The sequence below is a fragment of the Triturus cristatus genome, chromosome 7 (assembly GCF_964204655.1).
Source record: "Triturus cristatus chromosome 7, aTriCri1.1, whole genome shotgun sequence".
Classification (NCBI taxonomy): domain Eukaryota; kingdom Metazoa; phylum Chordata; class Amphibia; order Caudata; family Salamandridae; genus Triturus; species Triturus cristatus.
In genome coordinates this window covers 1,502,700,576-1,502,727,730 of record NC_140590.1, presented here as the reverse complement: position 1 = coordinate 1,502,727,730, position 27,155 = coordinate 1,502,700,576, and the positions used below count along the sequence as shown (strand labels likewise).

General features: G+C 41.7%; 1 protein-coding gene across 2 annotated transcripts in view; it reads left to right on the top strand.

Annotated features, from left to right (window-relative positions):
* The first annotated feature begins 16,549 nt into the window (after positions 1-16,549).
* CBLN4 (cerebellin 4 precursor) overlaps positions 16,550-27,155 on the top strand; it is a 231,984-nt gene continuing 221,378 nt past the window's right edge. Inside the window, exons 1-2 of one of the 2 annotated variants that reach the window (XM_085614567.1) lie at positions 16,554-17,192; positions 23,828-23,944. In XM_085614567.1, coding sequence (XP_085470693.1) covers positions 16,896-17,192; positions 23,828-23,944 — 414 coding nt within the window. In that variant the 5' untranslated portion in view covers positions 16,554-16,895. Of the gene's footprint in view, positions 17,193-23,827; positions 23,945-27,155 lie in introns of both variants that reach the window. The other variant, XM_085614568.1, reaches the window with a different exon arrangement.

Sequence of the window (27,155 nt, the reverse complement as noted above, 5' to 3'; positions counted from 1 at the left end):
TTGCCACTGGGCATGTGTTTGTCGACCATTACATGAAATATGCATACACATGTTGCGTTAATTTAAAAATGTGCATTAATCAAACGCAATGATTGTTTTGAAGTTTTTAAGGATTTCAATGTCAATCTAGCATATAAGCATTCAATAATAATATGGCACGTTAGAAATAACATCATGTCTTAAACGTCAACATTATGGGCAGTCTGTTTTCCCAGGAACTGGGATTATATCATGTTTTGGGAAGTCTGTCTTCCATGTCTATTATCAATTACATGATTTGTTGGTAGAAAATGGAGCCCTTCCGGGTGTGAAAGTGACTTTGACAAAGACCGTTCTGGTTGAAACGCATCAGTCATTAAAAATCTTTTCTCTAAAAATCCCTGGAGTGCGACTTTTCTTATCCTTGCGCAGCAGCACGAGAGCATTGGGATATGTATATATATATATATATATATATATATATTCACTTAAAAAACCATAGGTTTCACATATGTTATAGTTAGGTGGACATTTCACTCGTAAAAAAAAATGAAATTCCACCGTTATAGTTAGTTCAGATAACTATAACTCGCGCGCCCGCAATCCAGTGCTCATGACGTCACAAATTTCATCACTCATGACATGGTCAGTGGCATCACTCATGACATCACTGATGACATCATCCTTGTGATAGAGTGGCGGTCGCGCGAGTTATAGTTATCTGAACTAACTATAACGGTGGAATTTCATTGGTTTTTTACGAGTGAAAAGTCCACCTAACTATAACATGTGTGAAACCTATGGTTTTTTAAGTGAATTTGCAAGGTTTTTTAAATGCTAATTCCTAACTATAACGTGTGTGAAACCTATGGTTTTTTAAGTGAATTTGTACGGTTTTTTAAATGCTAATTTATTTTTATTTTTTTATGATTTTTCACCGTGCGCACCCTGCGATTTTTTTCAACAAAAAAAAATACTTATTTTTCACCCTTCGGGGTCCTTTAGGGACCCCCTGACAAAGGCTAGGGGGTCAGGAACTCTCTACCCTGCCCCCTTTTCACATTCGCCACCTCTCTTTTTCACTCTCGCACCCACAACAAACAAAATGGCGGCCTACATTTCCTGATTTCGACCGATTCGAACGTTGACTGACATGTAACCACCAATCAGAATTACGCTCGCGCACGTTAGGGTCTATAGATATTTATGTGCTTTAACTGCAATTTTCTCAGGAACTACTGAACAGATTGACTCCATATATGCAAAAGGCACTTCCCTGACCTGAAGACTACCTCTTTGCCAAGTTTCAAGTAATTCTGTTCAGCCGTTCGGGCTGTACCTTCGACTAAAGGTCCTATGGGAAAATGCATGGGGAAAACGAGTTTTGGGACCCCCCTTTTTTCTCGACCCCCGCTTGACGAATCACCCCGAGACTTTCAGGGTAGGAGCTGAACGAAGCCCCCATTAGTTTTGAAAATTTCGTGAGGATTCGTCAACCGGCGCCAAAGTTATTCAAAATAGAATTTTCAGATTTCCTATGGAAACACGGTCCTAACTATAACTATCTACTGGCGACCGCCAGTAGATTATATATATATACTGACACATTTTACTTTTCACTAGAACAGCACTTTATAGCACTATTTGCACAAGTGTAATCACTGGGCTTCTTATTTCGAATAATTGGCATTATTTTTGATGAAGTATTCTGACAAATGGTAGGCCTCTGATGATGTTGCAAAAAAAAGGAAACCGCATTTATGCAATTATTAATCAACTAGCTATTAAGGTATATTGATAAAATTGTCTTCAAAGTGAAAAATAATTGTTGAACAGTTGAAATATCAAAAAAACGCATTACTCACGATGCAGTACTCTGACAAATGGTAGGCCTTTGATGATGTTTTAAGAATGTAAATCGCATTTATGCAATTATTAATCAACAAGTTATTAAGATATATAGATATAATTGTCTTTAAGGTGAAAAATAATTGTTGAATTGTTGGAATATCAAAAAAACGCAAAAACGTAGTATCAATGCCAGTTAATGAATTTGTAAAAATGATGAAGTGAAATACCTCTTCTATGCCCATTGATTTGTGCGAACCAATCACGGAGCACGTTGCAAGTTTAAAAGTGTCTTTGCCGCTAAACACCGTTACCATGTGATCAAGACTCGCAGGAGTTGAAACGCGTTATGGTGGCATCTAAATAAAAAACAATTATTGGCACTATTCCGTGGTCCGTGTCCCTGTGTTGCTGCAAAGAAAGCATAGACGCTGTGGAAATCGTGAGATATGTGAACCGGGAGGTTTCACCCGGCTCTACACGGACCCCCGCTACATTGACTGGTCGACAACGGAAAGAGAAACCACATCCGGAGCTTCGGCAAAGGAAACACGAGGAGAGTCCGGAAGGACCAGGATTGTCTGACCCCCCTACAACGAGTGATTCAAGTCAAACCGTTACCGAGCTGTCACCGGAGGAAGCCGAGTCGGAGGACGCGACGGAAACCGGTAAAGGCAAGGTAGGCGAGACTATGAGCGGAGCGTTAATAAGGGGTTAGCGGTTGTGTGCCTTAAACGCGGATGGGACGGTACTAACCTGCACAAGCAAAAAAGCATAATCCCAGAACGCGTGAACAATACCATAGAAATTATGATGTCCGGTGACACGTTTAAGGATAGAGAAGCGGCGGCTTTTAATATGTTCACTGATGCAGTCACTACGGAAGCAATGCCACAAATCAACATCGCGGATAACAGTAAAAGTGGTAATACGCTCAATGATAAGTACAGACAGTTGGAAAAATGCATGCGCCAGGAGCAGAGCAAGTGGTGGGAATCAAAATCACTACAAGGCTACATTGATGTGGGTCGTATACCACGCGGCCTCAGAATATTCATTGCCCCGAGTTACGAGAATCCAAACCCGAAAATGATGCAGGAATGGGCACAATGCAATTTGGAATCATCCAGGAATTTGGTCCTAATCTTAATTAAATATGCTGAGATTGACCGCACTACACTATTGGAACAGATTGATAAACTCAATGAGGAAATCTCAAATTACGAAAAAACTGAGGCGAACCAAGCGCTAACTGATAAATTACGAAAGGAAATGTCAATACGCCTGAAAAGGGAGGAAGACAAAATAAAGGAAAGGAAAGCCTATAAATTCATGAGAGATAAGAAAGACTATGAATTGGGTCAGATATTCACCTTCTCTAGAAAATACGATTCTCTAAGAAGAACCAGGGCAAACCAAAGGGAAAAACAAACAAAAGACAAAACAACAAGAGAAAACCTGGTCACCCCTACATACAATTCCGATTTAAGCTCCGCCATTGATAGCGGTTCAGACTCGGAATTAAGAGACAAAACGGTTGGAATATCTGAACCGGTGCCGGAGCCAGGTGATGAAATTAATTTTTTATGTATGGACAGAAGGCAAACCCTGCGCCCACGAACCCAACCGATGGAAAATCAAGAAATTACAAACGAAGGCAGAGGCGCAAGGCGAGAATTCGGGCCATCAAATCCCAGAAGGAGAGGCAGGGGACGATGGATGAGAAGGTGAATTTAAATGATGAAACTAAGCAAACAATCATCAACTTATCTGACATTGATTTAACCAAAGCGGAGGAACAAATTCTAAGCTTAGGCCTATCTTTCTGCCCGGAGAGTAACTTCAATTATTCGAGAACGAGGATGGATATTTACAGGAGTATCAGAAAACTAAAACTAAAAAAACACTTTCTGCTACAAGAAAAAGAGAAAACAAAAACAAAAAAAGCAAATCCTGAAAACCCGGAAAAAACAACAACAACCAGGGCAACGGAAACCGATCATGAAAACATACTATTGGATACCCTCAATGACTTATGGAGTGAGGGCAATGTACAACCCGATAATGACACAATGGCAGAGCTGGTTGGTAACATTGGAAGGGAAAGAGCGGAAATCCCATCACCTTTCAAACCCAAATCTACTTTTGTACCAATTAGTCAGAGAGACTCTATTGATGTTTTTAATGAACATTTAATTGGGGCCATCAAAAAACTACATCACAGGGTACGCAACGAAAAATTGAAATATAGAAAGAGTACAGCGGATTACAATAAACTAATGTCCAAACTGAGTAATGAACCCTCTATTGTCATACGAAACTCAGACAAGGGGGGTAACATTGTAATCTGGAAGAAAACTGAGTACCATAAGGAAGCATTATCACAACTCAATGATGGAAAATGTTACACTAAAATCAATGGAGCAGATCTGAAAACGATATACCAGCAGTACAATGTAAAACTATCAAATTGGAGAACTAAGGACCTCATTACTAAGGATGAATACAACTTCCTAAAAAATGACAGTCCAATAACAGCAGCCATGTATTTTATTCCAAAGATCCACAAGAATAGAACTCAACCACCTGGCAGACCAATAATATCGGCACGTGGAAGTTTACTGGAACATACCTCGCAATATGTGGACTACTATTTGCAAAGTCATGTACAAGGTTTAAGATCTTACGTAAGAGACACAAGTGATTTCCTCCACAAATTAAAGGACATTCAATGGCAAGAGGACTATCTAATGATGGCATTAGATGTAACATCGCTCTACACGAGTATCAAGCACAGTGATGGACTACAGGCACTCCGATATTACTTGAGTGGTGGGACGGCAGAATTGACTAACCATAGCAAAATGCTAACAGATATGGTTGAATTTTGTTTGAATAACAATGTATTTATGTTCAACAACATGCATTACCAGCAGTTGACAGGAGTGGCGATGGGAGCCAGCTTCTCCCCCAGCTACGCGTGTCTCCACATGGGCTGGTGGGAGGAGCTGGTCTTGGCCAGCGAATTCAAGGAAAATATGAAAAACAACATTATCATCTGGTTAAGATTTATAGATGATTTGTTCATAGTTTGGAAGGGTGAACAATGTGAGGCAGAAAGATTCCTTAAATTAATTAACAACAACAATTTAAATCTTGAATTCACAGGCACTATCAGCAACTCGACTGTCAATTTTCTAGATACCACCGTTTACATTAATGAAAACATAATTCAAACTAAACTTTATCGTAAAAAGACAGCAGGTAATTCAACTCTGCATAACTCTAGTGCCCACCCTCGACACTTAATTAACAGCATTCCCTATGGGGAAATGCTTAGATTAAGACGTATCAATAGTGACGGGTTAGTCCTCAGACAAGAACAAACACTCGCCAAGAAAAGATTCCTTGCCAGGGGATATTCCCACAAAACCATAGATGGGGCAATAGCAAAATCTATGAATAGTGATCGCCTAGACTTAATCAGGCCTAAAGCGAAGCTCTTAGCAGTAAACACCAGAGAGGACAGTGACAAATGTGAATTTCGCTTTATTGTAGACTACAATAACCAACATAAAGAGCTACGGAAAATCATAAAGAACAATTGGCCAATCGTCCTTAGCGACCCAGTTCTAGGTGAGCGTTTGCCCACTAAAGCATCCATCACATATAGAAGAGGAATGTCTATGAGGGACAAGCTTGTAAACACAAGCCCGGAAATAATTGAATCGTGTAGCTGGCTAAAAACACACTATGGTTTTTACAGATGTAAAACGTGCAAGGCATGCCAGTTAGGCATAAATAAAACTACATACACAACACCCTTCGGCAAGGAGGAGGTTAAAATAAAAAAGCTACTTACCTGCAAGACGGAATATGTTATTTATGTTCTAATATGTCCCTGTGGGCTACAATACATTGGTAGCACCAAGCTACAAGCACACAAACGGATTCTCCAACATATTAGAGCCATCAATAATCATGATAACACATATCCGGTAGCCAGACATTTCCGTGAATACCACAACTCAAAAAGTCAGGATTTAAGATTCTTCCTAATAGACTGTATTCCACCAAGCAGACGGGGTGGTAATAGAGAGGTTAAATTAAGAAAATTAGAAACTCAGTACATACTGAACCTCGATACAAAGACCCCAGGTGGTCTTAACATCACGGAAGACCTTTACACCTGTATATAAATAAACCTCCTATCGGGCCAGCACGAACTTCTATAAACCGTACAATGACTTTAGTATTGTATAGAATTTTACGTAATTTTATGAGGAATTTTAACATGTGTAAAATTTGGATATTGTAAATATTGGTGTATATATATTGTTTATTTATGTATTTATATATTTATATATTATATATTTATTTATATATTTATATATTTATGTTTATATTTATGTAGACGCAATTTTGCACCATATATTTGCGACATATGTTCGAGTACCACACCAGTGTTACATAGGGGAACTATATACATACTAACCCATGCATTTTTCGAACCTGCTAGTACTAGACATTAATCAGGATAAGTTCAGAGCAAAATCATTCTGACATAATACCCAAAAGGAAAATACTTCCAATAGTGACATCAGTGAAACTAAGAATAATTTTTATACATATATAAATTTGTAGAACAAAGGAAAAAATTCGAATTTTGTATTTTATGTTTATTATTATTTTTTATTCTACACATGCACTGACACATTTTACTTTTCACTAGAACAGCACTTTATAGCACTATTTGCACAAGTGTAATCACTGGGCTTCTTATTTCGAATAATTGGCATTATTTTTGATGAAGTATTCTGACAAATGGTAGGCCTCTGATGATGTTGCAAAAAAAAGGAAACCGCATTTATGCAATTATTAATCAACTAGCTATTAAGGTATATTGATAAAATTGTCTTCAAAGTGAAAAATAATTGTTGAACAGTTGAAATATCAAAAAAACGCATTACTCACGATGCAGTACTCTGACAAATGGTAGGCCTTTGATGATGTTTTAAGAATGTAAATCGCATTTATGCAATTATTAATCAACAAGTTATTAAGATATATAGATATAATTGTCTTTAAGGTGAAAAATAATTGTTGAATTGTTGGAATATCAAAAAAACGCAAAAACGTAGTATCAATGCCAGTTAATGAATTTGTAAAAATGATGAAGTGAAATACCTCTTCTATGCCCATTGATTTGTGCGAACCAATCACGGAGCACGTTGCAAGTTTAAAAGTGTATTTGCCGCTAAACACCGTTACCATGTGATCAAGACTCGCAGGAGTTGAAACGCGTTATGGTGGCATCTAAATAAAAAACAATTATTGGCACTATTCCGTGGTCCGTGTCCCTGTGTTGCTGCAAAGAAAGCATAGACGCTGTGGAAATCGTGAGATATATATATATATATATATATATATTCACTGAAAAAACCATGGGTTTCACACACGTTATAGTTAGGAATTAGCATTTAAAAAACCTTAGAAATTCAGTGAAAAAACCATAGGTTTCACACATGTTATAGTTAGCTGGACATTTTACTCGTAAAAAACCAATGAAATTGCCCCGTTATAGTTAGTTCAGCTAACTATAACTCGCACGCGCCCGCAATGCACTGCTGATGACGTCACATATTACATCACTCATGACATGGTCAGTGACATCACTCATGACATCACTGATGACATCTCAAATGACATCACTGATGACATCATCCAGTGAATGTGTGTTTTTCAGAAAATTAAATATGTTTTATATATGTATATCTCAAGGTTGATGGAAGAATAAATGGGTATATAAGTGTCTAAATGGATGATTTGTTTTTTAAAAATTGATTGTGTAACTGACTGATTAAGTGTATCATAGTGAATACATGGCTTAGTGAGTAATGTTTAAATATGTAAATATCTGTATCAGTCTCTCACTTGTATAAGTGGCTGCATGGGTTGGTGAGTAGCTACATGGGTGTCTATATAGGTTATTAGTTGGTTTTTTGAGTGTCAGTCTGAGTATCTGCATGGTTCGGTGGGGGGTATTATGTAGTGCATAGGAACATGAATGAGTCACTCACTGTTTGTATGTGTTGAAGACAGCATGTGTGCAGGACTATATGGGTGGATGAGTGTGTGTATGGCTGTGTTAGTGAGTGAATGACTGTCTCAATAGTGACTTTATGAGTAACTACATATGTTTTAAACTAGTATATGTGACTATTGGTGTATATAAGTGAGTATATGTGAGAGTGAGAGATTGAAAGAGTTCCTGTATGAATAAGTATGTGTTTCTATAAGTGATTGATTAAATGACTAAGTATGTTTAAGTTTCTGTAGAAGTAAGTGTGGTGGTGTGTGTATAACTGTGTATGCAAGTAAATGTATGTTTGATTCTTTATTAGCATGAGTGACTATGTGTGTGAGTAACTCTATGGATGAGTGGCATTGTGTAACAGGATGTATAGGTGTATGAGTACATATGATGAGTGAGTACATGTATGAGTGACTGTATAGGACTGTTGGTGAATGAGTGGATGTGTATGTGGATCTTAGAATTACTGAAGAGGTTGTTGTAACTGGTATTGGTATGTCCATTGTTTTAAAAATTTTAGTCTCTATTATTCAATGTGTTTATCAAAGGTTATATTAGGGTGAGAGGAGGTCTGCCACTCTATCACAAGGATGATGTCATCAGTGATGTCATTTGAGATGTCATCAGTGATGTCATGAGTGATGTCACTGACCATGTCATGAGTGATGTAATATGTGACGTCATCAGCAGTGCATTGCGGGCGCGTGCGAGTTATAGTTAGCTGAACTAACTATAACGGGGCAATTTCATTGGTTTTTTACGAGTAAAATGTCCAGCTAACTATAACATGTGTGAAACCTATGGTTTTTTCACTGAATTTCTAAGGTTTTTTAAATGCTAATTCCTAACTATAACGTGTGTGAAACCCATGGTTTTTTCAGTGAATTTGCAAGGTTTTTTAAATGCTAATTCTTAACTATAACGTGTGTGAAACCTATGGTTTTTTCAGTGAATTTGCAAGGTTTTTTAAATGCTAATCCCTAAATATTTCGTTTTTGAAACCTATGTTTTTTTCTGAGAATTTGTATGGTTTTTTATATGCTAAGTTATGTATTTTTAATTAAAGATATTTTTTTTTATTTAAATAAAATTACTTTATATTCATTTATATATTATCTGTATTTTTTTATAAATTATTTTTTTAAATAATTCAATTTGGATATTTTTTTTTTATAATTTTTTAAATTATTTAATGTCCTCTTTTTTTTTTTATTTATAATTTCTTGGGGTGCGCGCTCTGAGCGCGCACCTAGTACTATTTCGTATGTTTTTTATGAATTCCGGCGTACGTTATTTACGTACGCAAATATACTTGTTGGTGCGCGCTGGGAGCGCGCACCCAGTACGTATGCGTACGTACGTACGCACGCATGCGTCGTACGCCCTCGACGCGGTTTACTTCCACATACGCTAAAATTACGCGCAATAACGGTCGCGTATACGCGTGTTAAACGTATGCGCGCTAGGTGCGCGTATATGACGTATGCACCTGCGCGTTTACGCGTTCGTGCATACGTCATCACGGGGTGCGCGCTCGGAGCTTGCTCAGTGCGCGCACCTCGGGTTTATACATAAGAAAACAACATTTCTTATTGGTTATCATTACTTTCAGTTTCTAATTGTTTCAATACCACACCCAATCCCCTCATGGCAAGTCATGTGATCAAGAATCATCACTTTTGATTGGTTTGAAGTACTTTCTGTTCCAGATTCTTCCCAAACCACACCTACTCCCCTCATTATTAGTTCTGATTCCTTTGGAGAAGGAGCTATTCTGTTGTTGAGAGACAATGGCTGAACAGCAACCTACTTCAGACAGTGACCAGGACACTCTTGAGAGGCAGAGGAACAGGAAGCAGAAAGACAGCTTTATATGGCAGTTTTTCACTTTTCCAGAGAATGAGAAAAAGGTAAATGCACCAAAAGTTACATGTGTACTTTGTAACAAAGTCTTATCTCGTGGGAATCCTAACAAGAAATATTCTTTTAGCATTCACACTATGTTAAGACATGTTGACAAAATGCACCCAGTATCTTTTCGTCGAGCTTCTGAAGAAAACTCTCCACCTGCTCAGCCGACGACATCAGCAGCAGCTCAGCCGAGCACATCTTCGGCAGCTCAGGGGAGCACTTCAGCTGCGATGGTGCCTTCACCTGTTTCTTTACCTCTTGTTGGTCCACCTTGTTTGGCGAGGTTGTCTACACGGTGCACTGATTGCGGTTCACTTATTTCTGTGGGGGAGACCAGTCTTGATCTCCTTCAGAGAAAATTTGATGCGCATTCATGCACTAGGCCATAGATTTTTTTTCATTTTTTGCGTTTTTCTCTTCCTGTTTCCCTCCATTAACTCAAGGGCTCTTTTAAGAGCCACTTATAAACTTAACCAAACTTAACCCAAGGTTTTTTTAATTTTTTTTTTTTTTTTTTTTTTTTTTTTTTTTTTGAGAGACTCCCCCTTTTTCCTACTAATGCAACTGTGAAATCACCAGAGGAAAACGCAACAAATCTCTTCCTGTAATTCCTATTTGCACACAGAGTCATGTTTTCACATTAGTCACAAAACGAAAAATCTTTGCCAATTTGAATGCACACTTACTGCTCTTTTTTGTTGGCAAGTGAAAATTACTTTTACAGACTGACACATTATGAATCCACTTTTCAGATTTTTTTAAATGCACATGTCCAGACTGCATTTTCAGACCACAAACCATGTGTATGCTGGGTGACTGCCTACACTCCAGCAAGGGCAACCAGCCTTAGTGATGCTGAATGTATTTGCATTACAGACTGAAACCTCAAAACCCCACAGCACATTATCAGAGCCAGGACCTTTGTTCTCTACACCTCTCTCCACTCAGCAGAACCAGATAATGGCAATCTTTCCCTCTATTTTTCCACACATATAGATGTTAATTTCAAATCACACTGCTTCCCCCTTTTTTTCAAATGTAATCACACATTTCTATTGCTTGAAAACCAACCCTTTTCCAAATGTACCCTTCCCCCAACTTGACTTCTGCCTAGTACCCTTCCCCCAACTTGACTTCTGCCTGCTACCATAGCAACAGCTCATGGAACACTGCTGTGTGGAGTTAGGTCAGAAGTTCGCCACACAATGTTTCAATTCCACAGAGCAAGAGTGCTTGACTTTTCAAACCTTACAGCAAATCCATAGTACTGTTCTTTGGTAACACATTTTTCTGAACCAATACAAAACATGCTTCTATTAATTTACACATACAGCCTAGTTTTTAGTGTAGAATGGTATGAAACAGCCAATCAGTTCTTTTTTTTTTATAAAAAATATGTATGCCTCCATTTCCAAACTGTCTTTCATTTCTTTTTACCATTCTACTGAATTACACCTCCTGAGTGCATCCAGATCTCCTTTGAAGATGTTCACAGTGTGGATTGTAGGACACAGCTATGTCTTCTGGAGTGAAAAATTTGCAGAGAAAAGAGGTATGGTGAGAGACCTTGCTTTGCCAAATGTAGACATCAAGTGGATTGGTCAGAGAGGGTTAAAGTGGCACCAATTAATGCCTTTGGTGAAAACCTTTCTACATCTCCCACAGCCTAACCTTATTATTGTGCACTGTGGTGGTAATGATCTAGGCACTTTAACTGGGGTAGGTTTGGAAATGCTTATTAAGGACACCTTTGTGCAATTAATGTCGCTTTTTCCTCAATCTGCCTTTGTATATTCTAACATATGCCAAAGGCAAAAGTGGAACTGGTCCAACCAATTTTGTCCGCAGATTGACAAAGCAAGGAAGCACGTCAACAAATCTGTTTCTGCTTTCCTCCGTGACTATGGTATGGGTTCCATTTACCACAACAACTTGCGTTACGACATGCAAGACATTTATAGAGGAGATGGTGTGCACTTCAATGATGAAGGGAACAGAGTCTTCCTCTTGAACCTCAGACTCTGCGTTGGTACTTACTTGTAGGTACCGAAAAACAAACAATAAACACAAGGGCTCTTTTTAGAGCCACCTTATATCTAAACACTTAAATGCAATTTTTTTTAAATTTCTTTTATTATTTTTTTTTCCGGGTGCGCGCAGGGTGCGCGCACTCGGCGATATTTTTTTTCAAAATATTATTCTTTTTTTTTGCCCTACAAGGTCCTACTTTGACCCCCTTACAATGCCTACTGGGTCTATTTCTACCCACTCTGCCCCCTTTTCAAGTGCTCCCCCTTTGTTTATCACCCCCTCTTTATGCGATAGACAAAATGGCGGCCGCCGCTTCCTGACTTCCACCGATTCGAATGTTTACTAAGATCTAACAACCAATCAGAATTGCGCTCGCGCACGGCAAGGTGCGCGCACCCAGCGCGCACTCTGCGCGCATACAGATATATATATTGATTCAAAGGCTATTTTCTCAGAATCTACTGAACAGATTTACACCAAACCTACAAAAGGCACTTCCTTGACCTAGGGACTACCTCTCTGCCAAATTTTGAGTAATTCTGTTCAGCCGTTCGGGCTGTAGCTCGTTCTAAAGGTCCTATGGAAAAATGCATGGGAAAAACGCGTTTTGGGACCCCCTTTTATCTCAGCCCCCGCTTGACGAATCCCCCCGAGACTTTCAGGGTAGGAGCGGAGCGTAGCGCCCCACCTATTTTGAAAAATTCACGAGGATTCGTCGACCGGCGCCAAAGTTATTCAAAATAGAATGTTGAGGTTTTCCTATGGAAACGTGGTCCTAACTATAACTACCTACTGGCGACCGCCAGTAGGTAATATATATATATATATATATATATATATATATATATATATATATATATATATATTACCTACTGGCGGTCACCAGTAGGTAATATATATATATATATATATATATATATATATATATATATTACCTACTGGCGGTCGCCAGTAGGTAGTTATAGTTAGGACCACGTTTCCATAGGAAATCCGCAACATTCTTATTTGAATAACTTTGGCGCCGGTCGACGAATCCTCGCGAATTTTTCAAAATAGGTGGGGCGCTCCGCTCCGCTCCTACCCTGAAAGTCTCGGGGGGATTCGTCAAGCGGGGGCTGAGAAAAAAAGGGGGGTCCCAAAACGCGTTTTTCCCATGCATTTTTCCATAGGACCTTTAGACAGAGCTACAGCCCGAACGGCTGAACAGAATTTAATGAAATTTGGCAGAGAGGTAGTCCCCAGGTCAAGGAAGTGCCTTTTGTAGGTTTGGTGTAAATCTGTTCAGTAGATTCTGAGAAAATAGCATTTAAATCAATATATATATCTATGGCAGCTTACGGTGCGCTTACGGTGCGCTTACGGTAAGCTTACCGTACGCGTACGGTGCCGTGCGCGAGCACGATTCTGATTGGCTGTTAGATCTTAGTAAACATTCGAATCGGTCGAAACCAGGAAGCGGCGGCCGCCATTTTCTCACTCGCACTGTCAGGGGGGTGAATAAAAAAGGTGGATAATGTGAAAAGGGGGCAGGCTCGACAGTTCCTGACCCCCTAGCCTTGGTCAGGGGGTCCCAGAAGGACCCTCAAGGGCAAAAATGAATTTTTTTTTTTTTTTTAAATCGGCGTATGCGCGTAGCGTACGCGCACGGTGTAACCTGCGAAATTCCGCGAAATTCGCGGAATTACGCATACCGTGCGCGCACGGCAAAAAAAAAATTTGCAAAAGGAAAGCTTAAAAAAAAATAAAAAAAATTGTGAGGTAAGGTTGGCTCTTATAAGAGCCGTTGGGTTAATACAGGGATAGAGGAAAGAAAGAATGGGAATATTATAAGCGTCTACAAACATGCTGGTCTATCTTATTGTTAATAAGGGGAAGACTGATCTCCCCATAAACAATAAGACCACCACATCTTGTACACCTCATTTCAACCCTCCCAAATCGAGGGTTAATGTCCACAGGAAAAGAAGAAGGTGATGCTCCCAACACAGAGGAAGGGCTCAGCTGAGCTGCCGATGATGTACTCGGCTGAGCATCTGAGGTTGGGCTCTGGTGACTTACTGAAGAGTTTTCTCCAGTATGTCGAGCAAAGGTCCTGGGATGTCTATCCTGTAGGTGTCTTTTCATAGAGTGATTTCCAAAGGAATATTTCTTCCTTGGATTTCCTCTAGATAAAACACGGCCACAAAGTGTGCAAGTGACCAATTGAGCATTCACCTTTTTCTCCCCCTCTGGAAAAGAAAAATACTCCCATACAAAAGAAGTCTTTTGTTTCCTCCTTCTCTGGATCATGGTGGTGCTGCTGGCCTCACTCTCAGAAGAGCTCTGCTGTTCTGCCATTGTATCCCAATGTCAATCCAGCTCCTTCTCCTAAGGGATCTCAAGCAGTAATGAGGGGAATGGGTGGGGTGTGGGAAGTTTCTGGAACTGAAAGTACTTTCAACCAATGAAAAGTGTTCTTTCAAGCAGTAATGAGGGAAATGGGTGTGGTGTGGGAAGTTTCTGGAACTGAAAGTACTTTCAACCAATGAAAAGTGTTCTTTCAAGCAGTAATGAGGGGAATGGGTGTGGTGTGGGAAGTTTCTGGAACTGAAAGTAATTTCAACCAATGAAAAGTGTTCTTTGTGGATCACATGACCTACCGTGCGCGCTCCGTAAGCACACGGTACGCGCTCGTAAAAAAGTACGCATGCGCAAACGTGACGCTTACGGAGCGCTTACGGAGCACGTACGTAAGATGCACTCGCGCATGCGCATTACACGCCCCTGCGTAACCGCGACGTTGCTTCCGCGTGTACGCGTACGTCACGCACGTATCACGTAGGCGCGGTGTACTTATGACGTGCTGAGCACGTAGCGTCAGCTTACGGTACGCGTATCCTATTACGTACGCGCACCGTACTTATGACGCACGGAGCGCGTACCGTCAGCTTACAGTACGCGCACAGAAAAAAAAGCATTAAAAAAAAAAACCTTTCCATAATGCATTATTTTATACATAGGTTTACAAAAAAAGTCAAAAAAAAATTTGCATTTAAAAAAACGTACAAATTCACTGAAAAAACCATGGGTTTCACACACGTTATAGTTAGGAATTAGCATTTAAAAAACCTTGCAAATTCACTGAAAAAACCATAGGTTTCACACATGTTATAGTTAGCTGGAAATTTTACTGATAAAAAACCAATGAAATTCCCCCGTTATAGTTACTGTAGGCAACTATAACTCACGCGACCGTAATCCTGTGCTGATGACATATGTGTCTTTATGAAAAAAAAATATTTGTAATATATGTATAGCTAAAATTTAATGGAAGAAGACATGGGCAAATAAGTGTCTAAATACAGTATTAGCATCAGCAGAGGATTGCGGTCGCGTGAGTTATAGTTGCCTACAGTAACTATAACGGGGGAATTTCATTGGTTTTTTATCAGTAAAATTTCCAGCTAACTATAACATGTGTGAAACCTATGGTTTTTTCAGTGAATTTGCAAGGTTTTTTAAATGCTAATTCCTAACTATAACATGTGTGAAACCCATGGTTTTTTCAGTGAATATATATATATATATGTTCCTTGTTTGAAGGCTCTAAGCTGTAGCATCTCTCCTACACTTCTGATATGGGGGGCAATGAGGGGATGCACACCTGATAGACAGCCCAAGAGAGAATCTATAATTGAAAGATCTGTATGAGAAACCATGTGTTCTCAATCCAAATCCTGTCTCTTAGCCACTACACCCAATGCCCCCCCCCCATTCCCAATTCAAAACAACTAAGTATAAGCATAAACTCCTCTCTACGGTAAATGACATATTTCTCCTCGTCATTTCCTTTTTCTGTGTGTGCCGAATTTAGTAGCACATGTAGAGAGAAACAAATACCTCTAAGGAGATTGTTTTTGTGAGGAAGGTGTCCCTTTGTGCACAAAAACAACCCTGCCTGTAAATGCCGGCACCTTTGCACCATGGCACAGAGGTGTCTATGTTAGCCCTAGGTAGCACCCAGTGCACCAGTGCAGGCAGAGACCAGGAATGCGTTATATTTTAGTAGATATGGCGCATTCCTGCTCTCCCTCTGTCACGCAGTGCAGCAAATTGTCCTGCTGTGTTACATTGCCTGACATTTTTGATACATGTGCCCTGTGTTCTCAGAACAGTGGTCTCCTCATGTATTCAGTGCTCCATTTATTCATCTATCTAATCACACATCTGCTTCTTCAATCACTGCTCATTCACTTAGTCGTTCATCCCTTTGTACATTAATTGAGTCATTCGTTTTGTTTTACTTCATACTTGATGAATAACACAGATAAAAAAAAAGGGACATTATAATGCTGAATGTTTTTATTTTCTTATTTTTTGTGAAACTAAAAATAAAATTCCCCAAAGGTAAGAACTCGTGTTATTTATATGCTGGTATGTGTGTTTTTCTGTCATTCACAAAGCATGTCGTGTTGATAATATGGTGTGTAATTTCAGATCACGTTTCCGAAAGTTCCTGTTTTTGAAGTGCTGCACCCGGTGGCTCTGTAATGCTATTCTTGTGCTGTGAATGACTGTCTCAGCTGATGTAGTTAACTGATAGCTGTGTTGGTGTATTATGACTCAATGCTTTGGGGGTGTCAACTGGGGATGCACGGGTTGGAACCACCCTGGCAGTGAAGTCAGACTCAGGATCCCAGCGCCTGGCAGAAGTGAGCAGCTACGTCTGTACTCATTACAGCCCTGCACACAGATTCCAGAACACGGGGAGGATGAGCTGACAGAAGAAATAATGGCCACGTCAAACCGTGTGTTTCTGCCGGAGCTCTCCCGCCAATAATTCACCCGAGGGCTTTTGGATGAAGAGAAGAGAAAGAAAGAAAGCAGGACGCGTTGGCTTTTTGTGGTGCTGAAAATTATTTCAGAAAGACGAGCAGGTAAAGGAGATATTGGTGATCGAGTGGGAAGTGAGACTGTGCAGCTGGCTGGACTACTGCTGACAGCAGCTCCGTGTGGAGGGAGATTCCCGGGCTCCGAAGCGCGCGCGCTGCTGATGTTCGCCATGGGCGCACGCAGGGTGCTGTCCGTGGCACCCACGGTGCTGATGGCCCTCACGTTTCCAACTTTCCGCGTCTGGGCGCAGAATGACACCGAGCCCATAGTCCTGGAGGGCAAGTGCCTGGTGGTGTGTGACTCGAACCCCACGTCGGACTCCAAGGGGTCCTCGTCGTCTCCCCTGGGGATCTCAGTGCGCGCCGCAAACTCCAAGGTGGCCTTTTCAGCGGTCCGGAGCACGAACCACGAGCCGTCCGAGATGAGCAACAAAACCCGCATCATCTACTTCGACCAGGTAGGGTGCAGGTGGGAAGGGGTGACTTTTGGAAATAGAAAGAGTCTCTCTACCAAGTTTAAAGGTACACAAAAAGGGCACTGGAGGAACGCAGCATTCCTGAACACTGTTTTAGCCGTGTTCAATTTGAACTGGTAAACCATCAATTGAGTAACGAGACACGTCTAAATGAACTAGTTTGCTCGGAGTCAGAGGGGCTAAGCTCATATTTTGTACCTTACTTCATGTGAGGGCTTCCATTTAACCAATTCGGGAAACTGCACAGATATGCAATTCCTCTGAGTTATGTGCATGCTCATGTATGTAAAAAGTAATAGTTTCAAGCTAAGCCCCTCCTCTTTCAACGTTCCGTTTGACTTCAATATGTGTGTTCTGCAGTTTTTCTTCCATTTACTAATACATGCTTCAAAATCTGAGGTTTTTATAGCATATTGGAAATGAGTGACTCTTAAAGTTCAGTGCCTTGAAACCCTCTGGTTAAAGCGCTTTATAAGAAGTAGTAGTGAACCAGTGAAATGTAAAGCTACGTTGTTACCAGGGAGCATTTTGGCCCTTCAATGTCTGAAATATGAAATGTTAGGCTTGCTTGCTCTGAATACTGGTTACTTTCTCTGTTTAATATTATGGTACTCATTTTGAAGTTTTCAGCAACTTTACAGAGAGATCAATAATTCCGAAGTTTGTAACACTCACCGACGTAGATTAAACAACAAATGTTGTGCTGCGCTGTGCTAAATATCAACCCCTGGTGCATTGACAGCCAGCAGAGACCAGCTAAATAGTCCACAATCACCCAAAGATCAAGAAACGACCGACGTGCTGCTGATTCGCCTCGCGTGTAACTATGAATGCAGCCAAGCTGTAATTTAACGTACCGCAAAACGCATATTCATCGCGCGTATTTTTCCCAATTCTAACTCCCTCGATGCTTCAAAAACCCATCAGATATTTATAACACAATAAAAGCAGTCGCGAGTGACAGACAGCTCGACTCGCCTTAGCCCCGTCACTGCTTCTCTAGTCAGGACCTGGCGATATAACAAATGCTGTTAAAGTTCGCCAGGAGCAGTTCCAACCTGGCAATGCCAGTCAGTGACGGGCGGGGAGCTAAAGACAGCTCTGGAAAACGTGATCATAGCACCAGATCGCCCCCACCCGTGTACACCCATGTACAATTGAATCAAACGGTTTCAATGGCGATTTGAAGGGAATCATGCGTGTAAAAGAAAATGCATGCTTCCTCAATGATGTTGGGAGATGGAGAGATGTGGCGCAGCGGCCGGGGCGGCTGACTCCAGAGCAGGGGCTCACGGTTTGATCCCCCAGCGCCGTCGCAGTTCAGAAGGTGACTCTGGGCAACAGCTCGCGTAATCTTCCCGGCTGGCCCCCAGCGCCTTGAAACCCTTAGGGGTGATTAGTTCGCGTTTTACAAATTCCAGGTTGTTTACTTTTCCAGGATGGAGAGCCCTCATTCACCTCCTAATATCAGCCCCATGTTCCTGAATCCTACCGTGTTTTTTCCTGCATCCCGTGTGGCCAGTCCTGTCCTGATGTTGATAAAAAGAGGGCAGAGAGACAGTCATACCCTTCCCTACACCGGAGAGCTCATTTATTGAATATGAGCTGTTTTTCGACAAGTACCTTCCTCACTCGTGTGTAAGCGCAAACCCATCTTGCATACTAAATCGATTATCATTCGACCTTTCAGTAGATTATATTAAGCACCATTACACCATTACGAATAATGACGCAAAAGGGTACCAGGGCTCAAAAGAGCAGCTCTGCACAGCGAAGAGATCCGCGACTGTGGCTGCACGGTAGAGTTCTCAACTAGAGATGCTGTGGTATCCTGCCCGGATCACACAGACTTTGGGACAGATGTGGAGACAAAAAGCTTAGATTACTGATCAGTGGTGTAAGCTTTAGGTGAATGGCACGTCACCCCTGTACAAGACTGGTTGAAAAGAATTCTAGTCAGTGCTCAATTTGTAAAAAATAATATATATTAAAAATTAATCAATAAGGATAATGAGGCATCGATGTTCTAACAGGCTGTTGCCGTGCAGCATGTAGTTGGGGCTGCCAAAAACCAAGGATGTCTAATCTTGATTCCACCTCAAGCCTCTTTCTTTCACCACCCCGCACTTCCGTTCTCTTTATTTCATTTTCCTACTTTCTTTTTCGCTTCTTTCTCCCTTTGTTACTGTTTTCATATTTTCTCTCCCTCCTCCTTTTTCCCTTTTCTGACTTTCTCTCGCTTGTGCTGGCTCAAAGTCGAAGGTTAAAAATTAAGCCCCAGTCCTCAAAAACGAGAATTTGTGCCCACGCCGGCACAAATTAAGCACCTAGCATCAAGCCATGTCTCAGACACATTTATACAGGAGATAAACCTGCAGAACTGCCTCCCCGTTCCTTCGTGTGGAAAGCTGCCTGGGAGACTTGACCTCAGTCAGGATCAGTGAGGAAAGCGACTGATAGGGACCCATCTTCATGTAGGGGTCGGTGGAGATGTCGTAAGCCCTCAGTTGTAGAGTTGCTGTTAGCTACGTTCTTCAGAGCCATCATTTTGCCACCCTCCCTCTAAGCCAGCAGGCTGTGGTGCTGAAGCGTAAAGCGCCTAGCCAAAATATGCTATTTAAATGTTGCAGTGCTACCATGCAGTAAAATGGCCGTGTAAAACTGCTACGCTAGTTACGCTTCAGAAAACAAGCAACGAGGCAATGAATAGTTAATGGGATCAGCGGTGGGTGTAAAGCAACTAAGTACCCTGGGCAATAAAACCAGGCATAGTACAAGCAAGCACTTCTGGCATGATGGATCTCCCACTGCTGGTGAGAGGGACTCCACACACAGCAAATTGCCAAGGCATATCAAAGGAAATGAATGGAAAATCGCAGGCACCGAAAGCGCGCGCAACAACCCCGCTGTTCTGCACTTAAATCCCAAAGACTTATCAATCTTTCGAACACTAGAGCAGAGATTGCCGTTAACATCGGTGGAAGGCATTCGTCAGGAAGTTCTTCTTTGTTAATTGGAAAGTTACCCGCAGTGCCGTGTCCCGAGTATGAATCTGTACTGTTAAAACATGTCTGATATTGTCATATGTTGTCTCCTTTTCCTCGTGTAATATATCTCGAGCGTTCTAAAAAAAAGCGACCCTGCAATTTTTGTGAAGACAGAAATTATTTTAATTGGGTGATTTGCTGCTTCAGGTGGTTTGTGTCTCGTTCCCGCGTGATTTATAGTTGTGGGGTTGCTGCCCTGTGAATTAATAGGAATATTCTCATGGCTGCTATGCCAATTCCCTTTGCCATTGGCCGAGTGGGGAAGATTTATTAATCTTCCTGTTCAGTACCCTCCTTTCTATGGGCAGTGAGCTTGCTGTTAAGTAAAGCATGAAACCAATGCGATAAAATACATTAGAAAAGTCATAAAAAGGATAATGTGATGTATGATCTCAACTGTATACTTGCTTTTGAGCTTAATGGCTCAAGACTTAGCATTTTTATATTTCATCCAAGGCAGAGATGTGCAGGTATAAATTGAAAGTGACAGACATATTTAAAGTATATAAAAAGTATGCACCTTTTGAAGTCCTCGTTAATTAGATTGATGGAACAAAGAAAACGTACATAGTGAGTCATGTTTTGCATGTTTTTAAGTTATCACATGTGCCTGTTCTAGGTCATAACAAACCATGGTGATGCCTCTGCCACATCGAATAGGAGGGAGGTGGTGGAGGAAGGGGCCAGATGGTGTCATTGGACCTATTGCTATCCGGAATTAACATACCTTTGCAGCCTGCTTCTATTGTCATATGCTACAGTTGCAGCCTGCTTCTATTGTCATATGCTACAGTTGCAGCCTGCTTCTATTGTCATATGCTACAGTTGCAGCCTGCTTCTATTGTCATGTGCTACAGTTGCAGCCTGCTTTTATTGGCATGTGCTACTCTTGCAGCCGGCTTCTTTTGTCATATGCTACAGTTGCAGCCTGCTTACATTGTCATATGCTACAGCTGCAGCCTGCTTCTAGTGTCATGTGCTACAGCTGCAGCCTGCTTCTAGTGTCATGTGCTACAGCTGCAGCCTGCTTCTAGTGTCATGTGCTACAGTTGCAGCCTGCTTCTATTGTCATGTGCTACAGTTGCAGCCGGCTTCTTTTGTCATGTGCTACAGTTGCAGCCTGCTTCTATTGTCATGTGCTACAGTTGCAGCCTGCTTAAATTGTCATGAGCTACAGTTGCAGCCTGCTTCTACTGTCATGTGCTACAGTTGCAGCCTGCTTCTTTTGTCATGTGCTACAGTTGCAGCCTGCTTCTATTGTCATGTGCTACAGCCTGCTTCTTTTGTCATGTGCAACAGTTGCAGCCTGCTTCTATTGTCATGTGTTACAGTTGCAGCCTTCTTCTCTTGTCATGTGCTACAGTTGCAGCCTGCTTCTATTGTCATATGCTACAGTTGCAGCCTGCTTAAATTGTCATGAGCTACAGTTGCAGCCTGCTTCTATTGTCATGTGCTACAGTTGCAGCCTGCTTCTTTTGTCATGTGCTACAGTTGCAGCCTGCTTCTATTGTCATGTGCTACAGTTGCAGCCTGCTTAAATTGTCATGAGCTACAGTTGCAGCCTGCTTCTACTGTCATGTGCTACAGTTGCAGCCTGCTTCTTTTGTCATGTGCTACAGTTGCAGCCTGCTTCTATTGTCATGTGCTACAGTTGCAGCCTGCTTAAATTGTCATGAGCTACAGTTGCAGCCTGCTTCTATTGTCATGTCCTACAGTTGCAGCCTGCTTCTATTGTCATGTGCTACAGTTGCAGCCTGCTTCTTTTGTCATGTGCTACAGTTGCAGCCTGCTTCTATTGTCATGTGCTACAGTTGCAGCCTGCTTCAATTGTCATGAGCTACAGTTGCAGCCTGTTTCTATTGTCATGTGCTACAGTTGCAGCCTTTTTTTTTGTCATGTGCTACAATTGCAGCCTGCTTCTATTGTCACGTGCTACAGCCTACTTATTTTGTCATATGCTACAGTTGCAGCCTGCTTCTATTGTCATGTGCTACAGTTGCAGCCTGCTTCTATTGTCATGTGCTACAGTTGCAGCCTGCTTTTATTGGCATGTGCTACTCTTGCAGCCGGCTTCTATTGTCACGTGGTACAGTTGCAGCCTGCTTCTATTGTCATGTGCTACAGTTGCAGCCTGCTTCTATTGTCATGTGCTACAGTTGCAGCCTGCTTTTATTGGCATGTGCTACTCTTGCAGCCGGCTTCTATTGTCATGTGGTACAGTTGCAGCCTGTTTCTATTGTCATGTGCTACAGTTGCAGCCTTTTTTTTGTCATGTGCTACAATTGCAGCCTGCTTCTATTGTCATGTGCTACAGCCTGCTTCTATTGTCATGTGCTACAGTTGCAGCCTGCTTCTATTGTCATGTGCTACAGTTGCAGCCTGCTTTTATTGGCATGTGCTACAGTTGCAGCCTGCTTCAATTGTCATGAGCTACAGTTGCAGCCTGCTTCAATTGTCATGAGCTACAGTTGCAGCCTGCTTCTACTGTAATGTGCTACAGTTGCAGCCTGCTTCTTTTGTCATGTGCTACAGTTGCAGCCTGCTTAAATTGTCATGAGCTACAGTTGCAGCCTGCTTCTATTGTCATGTCCTACAGTTGCAGCCTGCTTCTATTGTCATGTGCTACAGTTGCAGCCTGCTTCTTTTGTCATGTGCTACAATTGCAGCCTGCTTCTATTGTCATGTGCTACAGTTGCAGCCTGCTTCAATTGTCATGAGCTACAGTTGCAGCCTGTTTCTATTGTCATGTGCTACAGTTGCAGCCTTTTTTTTGTCATGTGCTACAATTGCAGCCTGCTTCTATTGTCATGTGCTACAGCCTACTTATTTTGTCATATGCTACAGTTGCAGCCTGCTTCTATTGTCATGTGCTACAGTTGCAGCCTGCTTCTATTGTCATGTGCTACAGTTGCAGCCTGCTTTTATTGGCATGTGCTACTCTTGCAGCCGGCTTCTATTGTCACGTGGTACAGTTGCAGCCTGCTTCTATTGTCATGTGCTACAGTTGCAGCCTGCTTCTATTGTCATGTGCTACAGTTGCAGCCTGCTTTTATTGGCATGTGCTACTCTTGCAGCCGGCTTCTATTGTCATGTGGTACAGTTGCAGCCTGTTTCTATTGTCATGTGCTACAGTTGCAGCCTTTTTTTTGTCATGTGCTACAATTGCAGCCTGCTTCTATTGTCATGTGCTACAGCCTGCTTCTTTTGTCATATGCTACAGTTGCAGCCTGCTTCTATTGTCATGTGCTACAGTTGCAGCCTGCTTCTATTGTCATGTGCTACAGTTGCAGCCTGCTTTTATTGGCATGTGCTACTCTTGCAGCCGGCTTCTATTGTCATGTGGTACAGTTGCAGCCTTCTTCTATTGTTTTGTGCTGCAGTTGCAGCATGCTTCTATCGTCATGTGCTACAGTTGGAGCCTGCTTCCATTGTTATGTGCAACAGTTTTACTTTTCTGTATCAAAATAAAAAAAATCCCATAGTATTACCCATACTTGTGTTACATACCTTGCAGCCGCATGGACATCACCAGAGGACTTACTTTTGTTTTTGGGGTTACTATTTTCACAGATCCTGGTAAATGTTGGAAACTTCTTCACATTGGAATCAGTATTTGTAGCACCAAGGAAAGGAATCTACAGCTTCAGTTTCCATGTTATAAAAGTCTACCAGAGCCAGACAATCCAGGTATGTTTTTTTGGTTCCGATACAGCACCGGGTGTGTTCAGGTTAAGTGTTGCCTGGAGTTGTGTTAGTTGTGTTAGCTGTGCTTGATAAGCCATTGCTCTGCCTTGGGTGTACAGTCGAAAGGACAGCGCACTAGATCTTGTCATAGCCAACATGTCCTGCAGTCAATAGGCCTCGACTTCAATCAACCTTCAATCTACTGAACACAGAGCATAATGAACTCAATAAAGTACAGCAGTTAATAGAATTACTTACCTTGGGGACCCAGATGGTCTGATTTCAATGGATAATTTGGCAGTGTTTCTGATGGTTATCGTAATGTAAAAAAAAGAGCAGAGAATATTTGTTTTGAGAGTCATGATAACACAGAAGTACTTGAAATCAAACAACTCAACACATATTGATGCAAAAGCATAGGTTTATATGGAGGTTTTGTAAAATGTCAGAATATTTATAATGCAGTCCCCTACCTTGCTAACCACATAGTTTATGGCTATATATGGGCGCTTAGGTCATGCAAAGAAAGCTATAGCCAGAGGCAGATGTGTTGAAAATGTGCTTGCCATTTAGCGAATTTATTGCGCATGTGTGCTTTTTGGAAATTTGGTTTTGGGACATTCAGAGGACGCTCATTAGTATCGATGCTGGTTTGCATGCCATACTGCCATCTGGTTTTTTTTTTTACAAATGTCCTTATGGAAGAGGGCATGGACTCTGCATATTTTAGGGCGGGCACTAGATCAATATCAATGTTGGTGACACAGTGGAAAGCAAGTATAATATTAGTCAAACCCTAAGCTATATAGTTGCTGTAAGAGAAGGGTTTCTAGACTTTTGTGATAGTTCCTTAAAGCAGACTCAAGGAGAAGAGAAGGAAGGTCAGTTGGGAGTGGTGACGTCCACAGGCTGTGGCTTTCCGTGCATGACCTGTGAGGCATCTAGTGACACCTCACTCTGATATCAAGGCGAGGCAGATTGTTGCTGCAGATAGACTGCCTCTTATAGCATGCAGGCACTTTGGAACCTGGACACAATGGATCATCAACTCTTTAAGCGATGCATAATTGCGTCAATCACCAACTCTTCCCAAAACAAATATATATAGATTTATAGATGGGTAACAGGGAAGTACAGGGATGTTTTTCACCGTGGGGTTCTGAGTACCATCAAATACACAATGGTAGGGAAGCTAAGGCTGTCTATGATGTCACTAAGCGCTCCGAGGTGAAAACATCCCTGTAATTCACTTTTTACCCATCTATAATGTTATGTTATGTATAGCCCCCAAAATCGTCTTCCCCTGCTTTCAACTGCTATGCAGGGTCAGATAAATAATGTGGAAATCATACATAAGATGGCGTTTGCAATGTATCTGTGTCCCAAAGATAAAGAAAAACGTACCTGCAATCCTTAACCAACCCCCACCACCTTTCCGGCCTTCCTTCCCCTTCCTGGAGATGTGCTCCAATCACAGCAGATGAGTAGTGCTGCCCAGACAGGCTCTCAGAGAGCCCCGTCAACCTGGTTTGGAAGGACTTTATGACCTAGCAACAGTGAGTAGCAAGTTTTGTTATCAACTGTTGATACATCGTAGCAGTGAGTTATGAGATTTAGAAACTGAATAAACAATGGAGGTACTCAAAGAGAGGCATACTTAACAATTGCATTACTGGTTTCTCCATAGTAATATCCAGTTGTTTTAACAATTCAGCATCTTGTAACATAGCTTCAAATGCCACTCAGTTGTATAAACTGTAAGATACACGTACACGGTCTGACACTCATTCAATATGGAAGATGCTTTATGGTAAATATGGAGTCATCATTTTCAAATCAAATGTGTATGTTGCCAGTGCCTTTTGACAAACCGTTGAAAATTGTATATTTAGCCCAATGCAATGGAAGACGCTTGTCCACATTTTTTACCACTAATAGTTTCAAAACTTGCAAAATAGCTCAATGGATTGGCACGCTGCCCTTCTGTCTGAATCCATGTCCCTTTATGCATGATTTTACACTGCTAGTGTGCGGACATCATTGGGATCACTATGTGTATGAAGCTCATCCTTTTCTAAATGGTGTTGCAAGAAGCATAACAATATAAATATATGTTTTGCTCAAGATCCCCTAATGCCATGGCCCCGAAGTCTTCACAGATCAAAACAAAAGTCAGTTTGATGTATCCTATTCTCGCACTTGAATGTTTTGATTTGTTCTGCATTCCGTCCATCAATTGTGTGTCTTTTGCTTTCTCGCCCTAAGTGCGCCAGGTATGCCCAGACGTGGGTCCTGGGCTCACTGTGCCACTGGAATCAAGCTATCCTGGCTGAAGAGGGGTGAAACCCCGAAACCGGTCCTAGGATGATTGTTTACGGTCCAGGGAGGACCTGGCTTGGCAGTTCGGGCTGGACCGTTCCCATGAGGCACATGGTCAAGACTGATTTGCATATGGCCAGGTCTAAACAGGGGTGGCATGGTGAGCCAAAGAATGATGGATTTAACCCAGATCTCTTGACTGGGGGTGAATGTTTTGATTTGTTCTGCATTCCGTCCATCAATTGTGTGTCTTTTGCTTTCTCGCCCTAAGTGTGCCAGGTATGCCCAGACGTGGGTCCTGGGCTCACTGTGCTACTGGAATCAAGCTATCCAGTCTGAGAAGGGGTGAAACTCCAAAACCGGTCCTAGGATGCTTGTTTCCGGTCCAGGGAGGACCTGGCTTGGCAGTTCGGGCTGGACTGTTCCCATGAGGCACAGGGTCAAGACTGATTTGCATATGGCCAGGTCTAAACTGGGGTGACATGGTGAGCAAAAGAATGATGGATTTAACCCAGATCTCTTGACTGGGGGTGAATGTTTTGATTTGTTTTGCATTTTGTAACTGTGCCACTGGAATCAAGCTATCCTGGCTGATGAGGGGTGAAACCCCGAAACCGGTCCTAGGATGGTTGTTTCCGGTCCAGGGAGGACCTGGCTTGGCAGTTCGGGCTGGACTGTTCCCATGAGGCACAGGGTCAAGACTGATTTGCATATGGCCAGATCTAAACTGGGGTGGCATGGTGAGCACAAGAATGATGGATTTAACCCAGATCTCTTGACTGAGGGTGAATGTTTTGATTTGTTCTGCATTCCGTCCATCAATTGTGTGTCTTTTGCTTTCTCGCCCTAAGTGCGCCAGGTATGCCCAGACGTGGGTCCTGGGCTTACTGTGCCA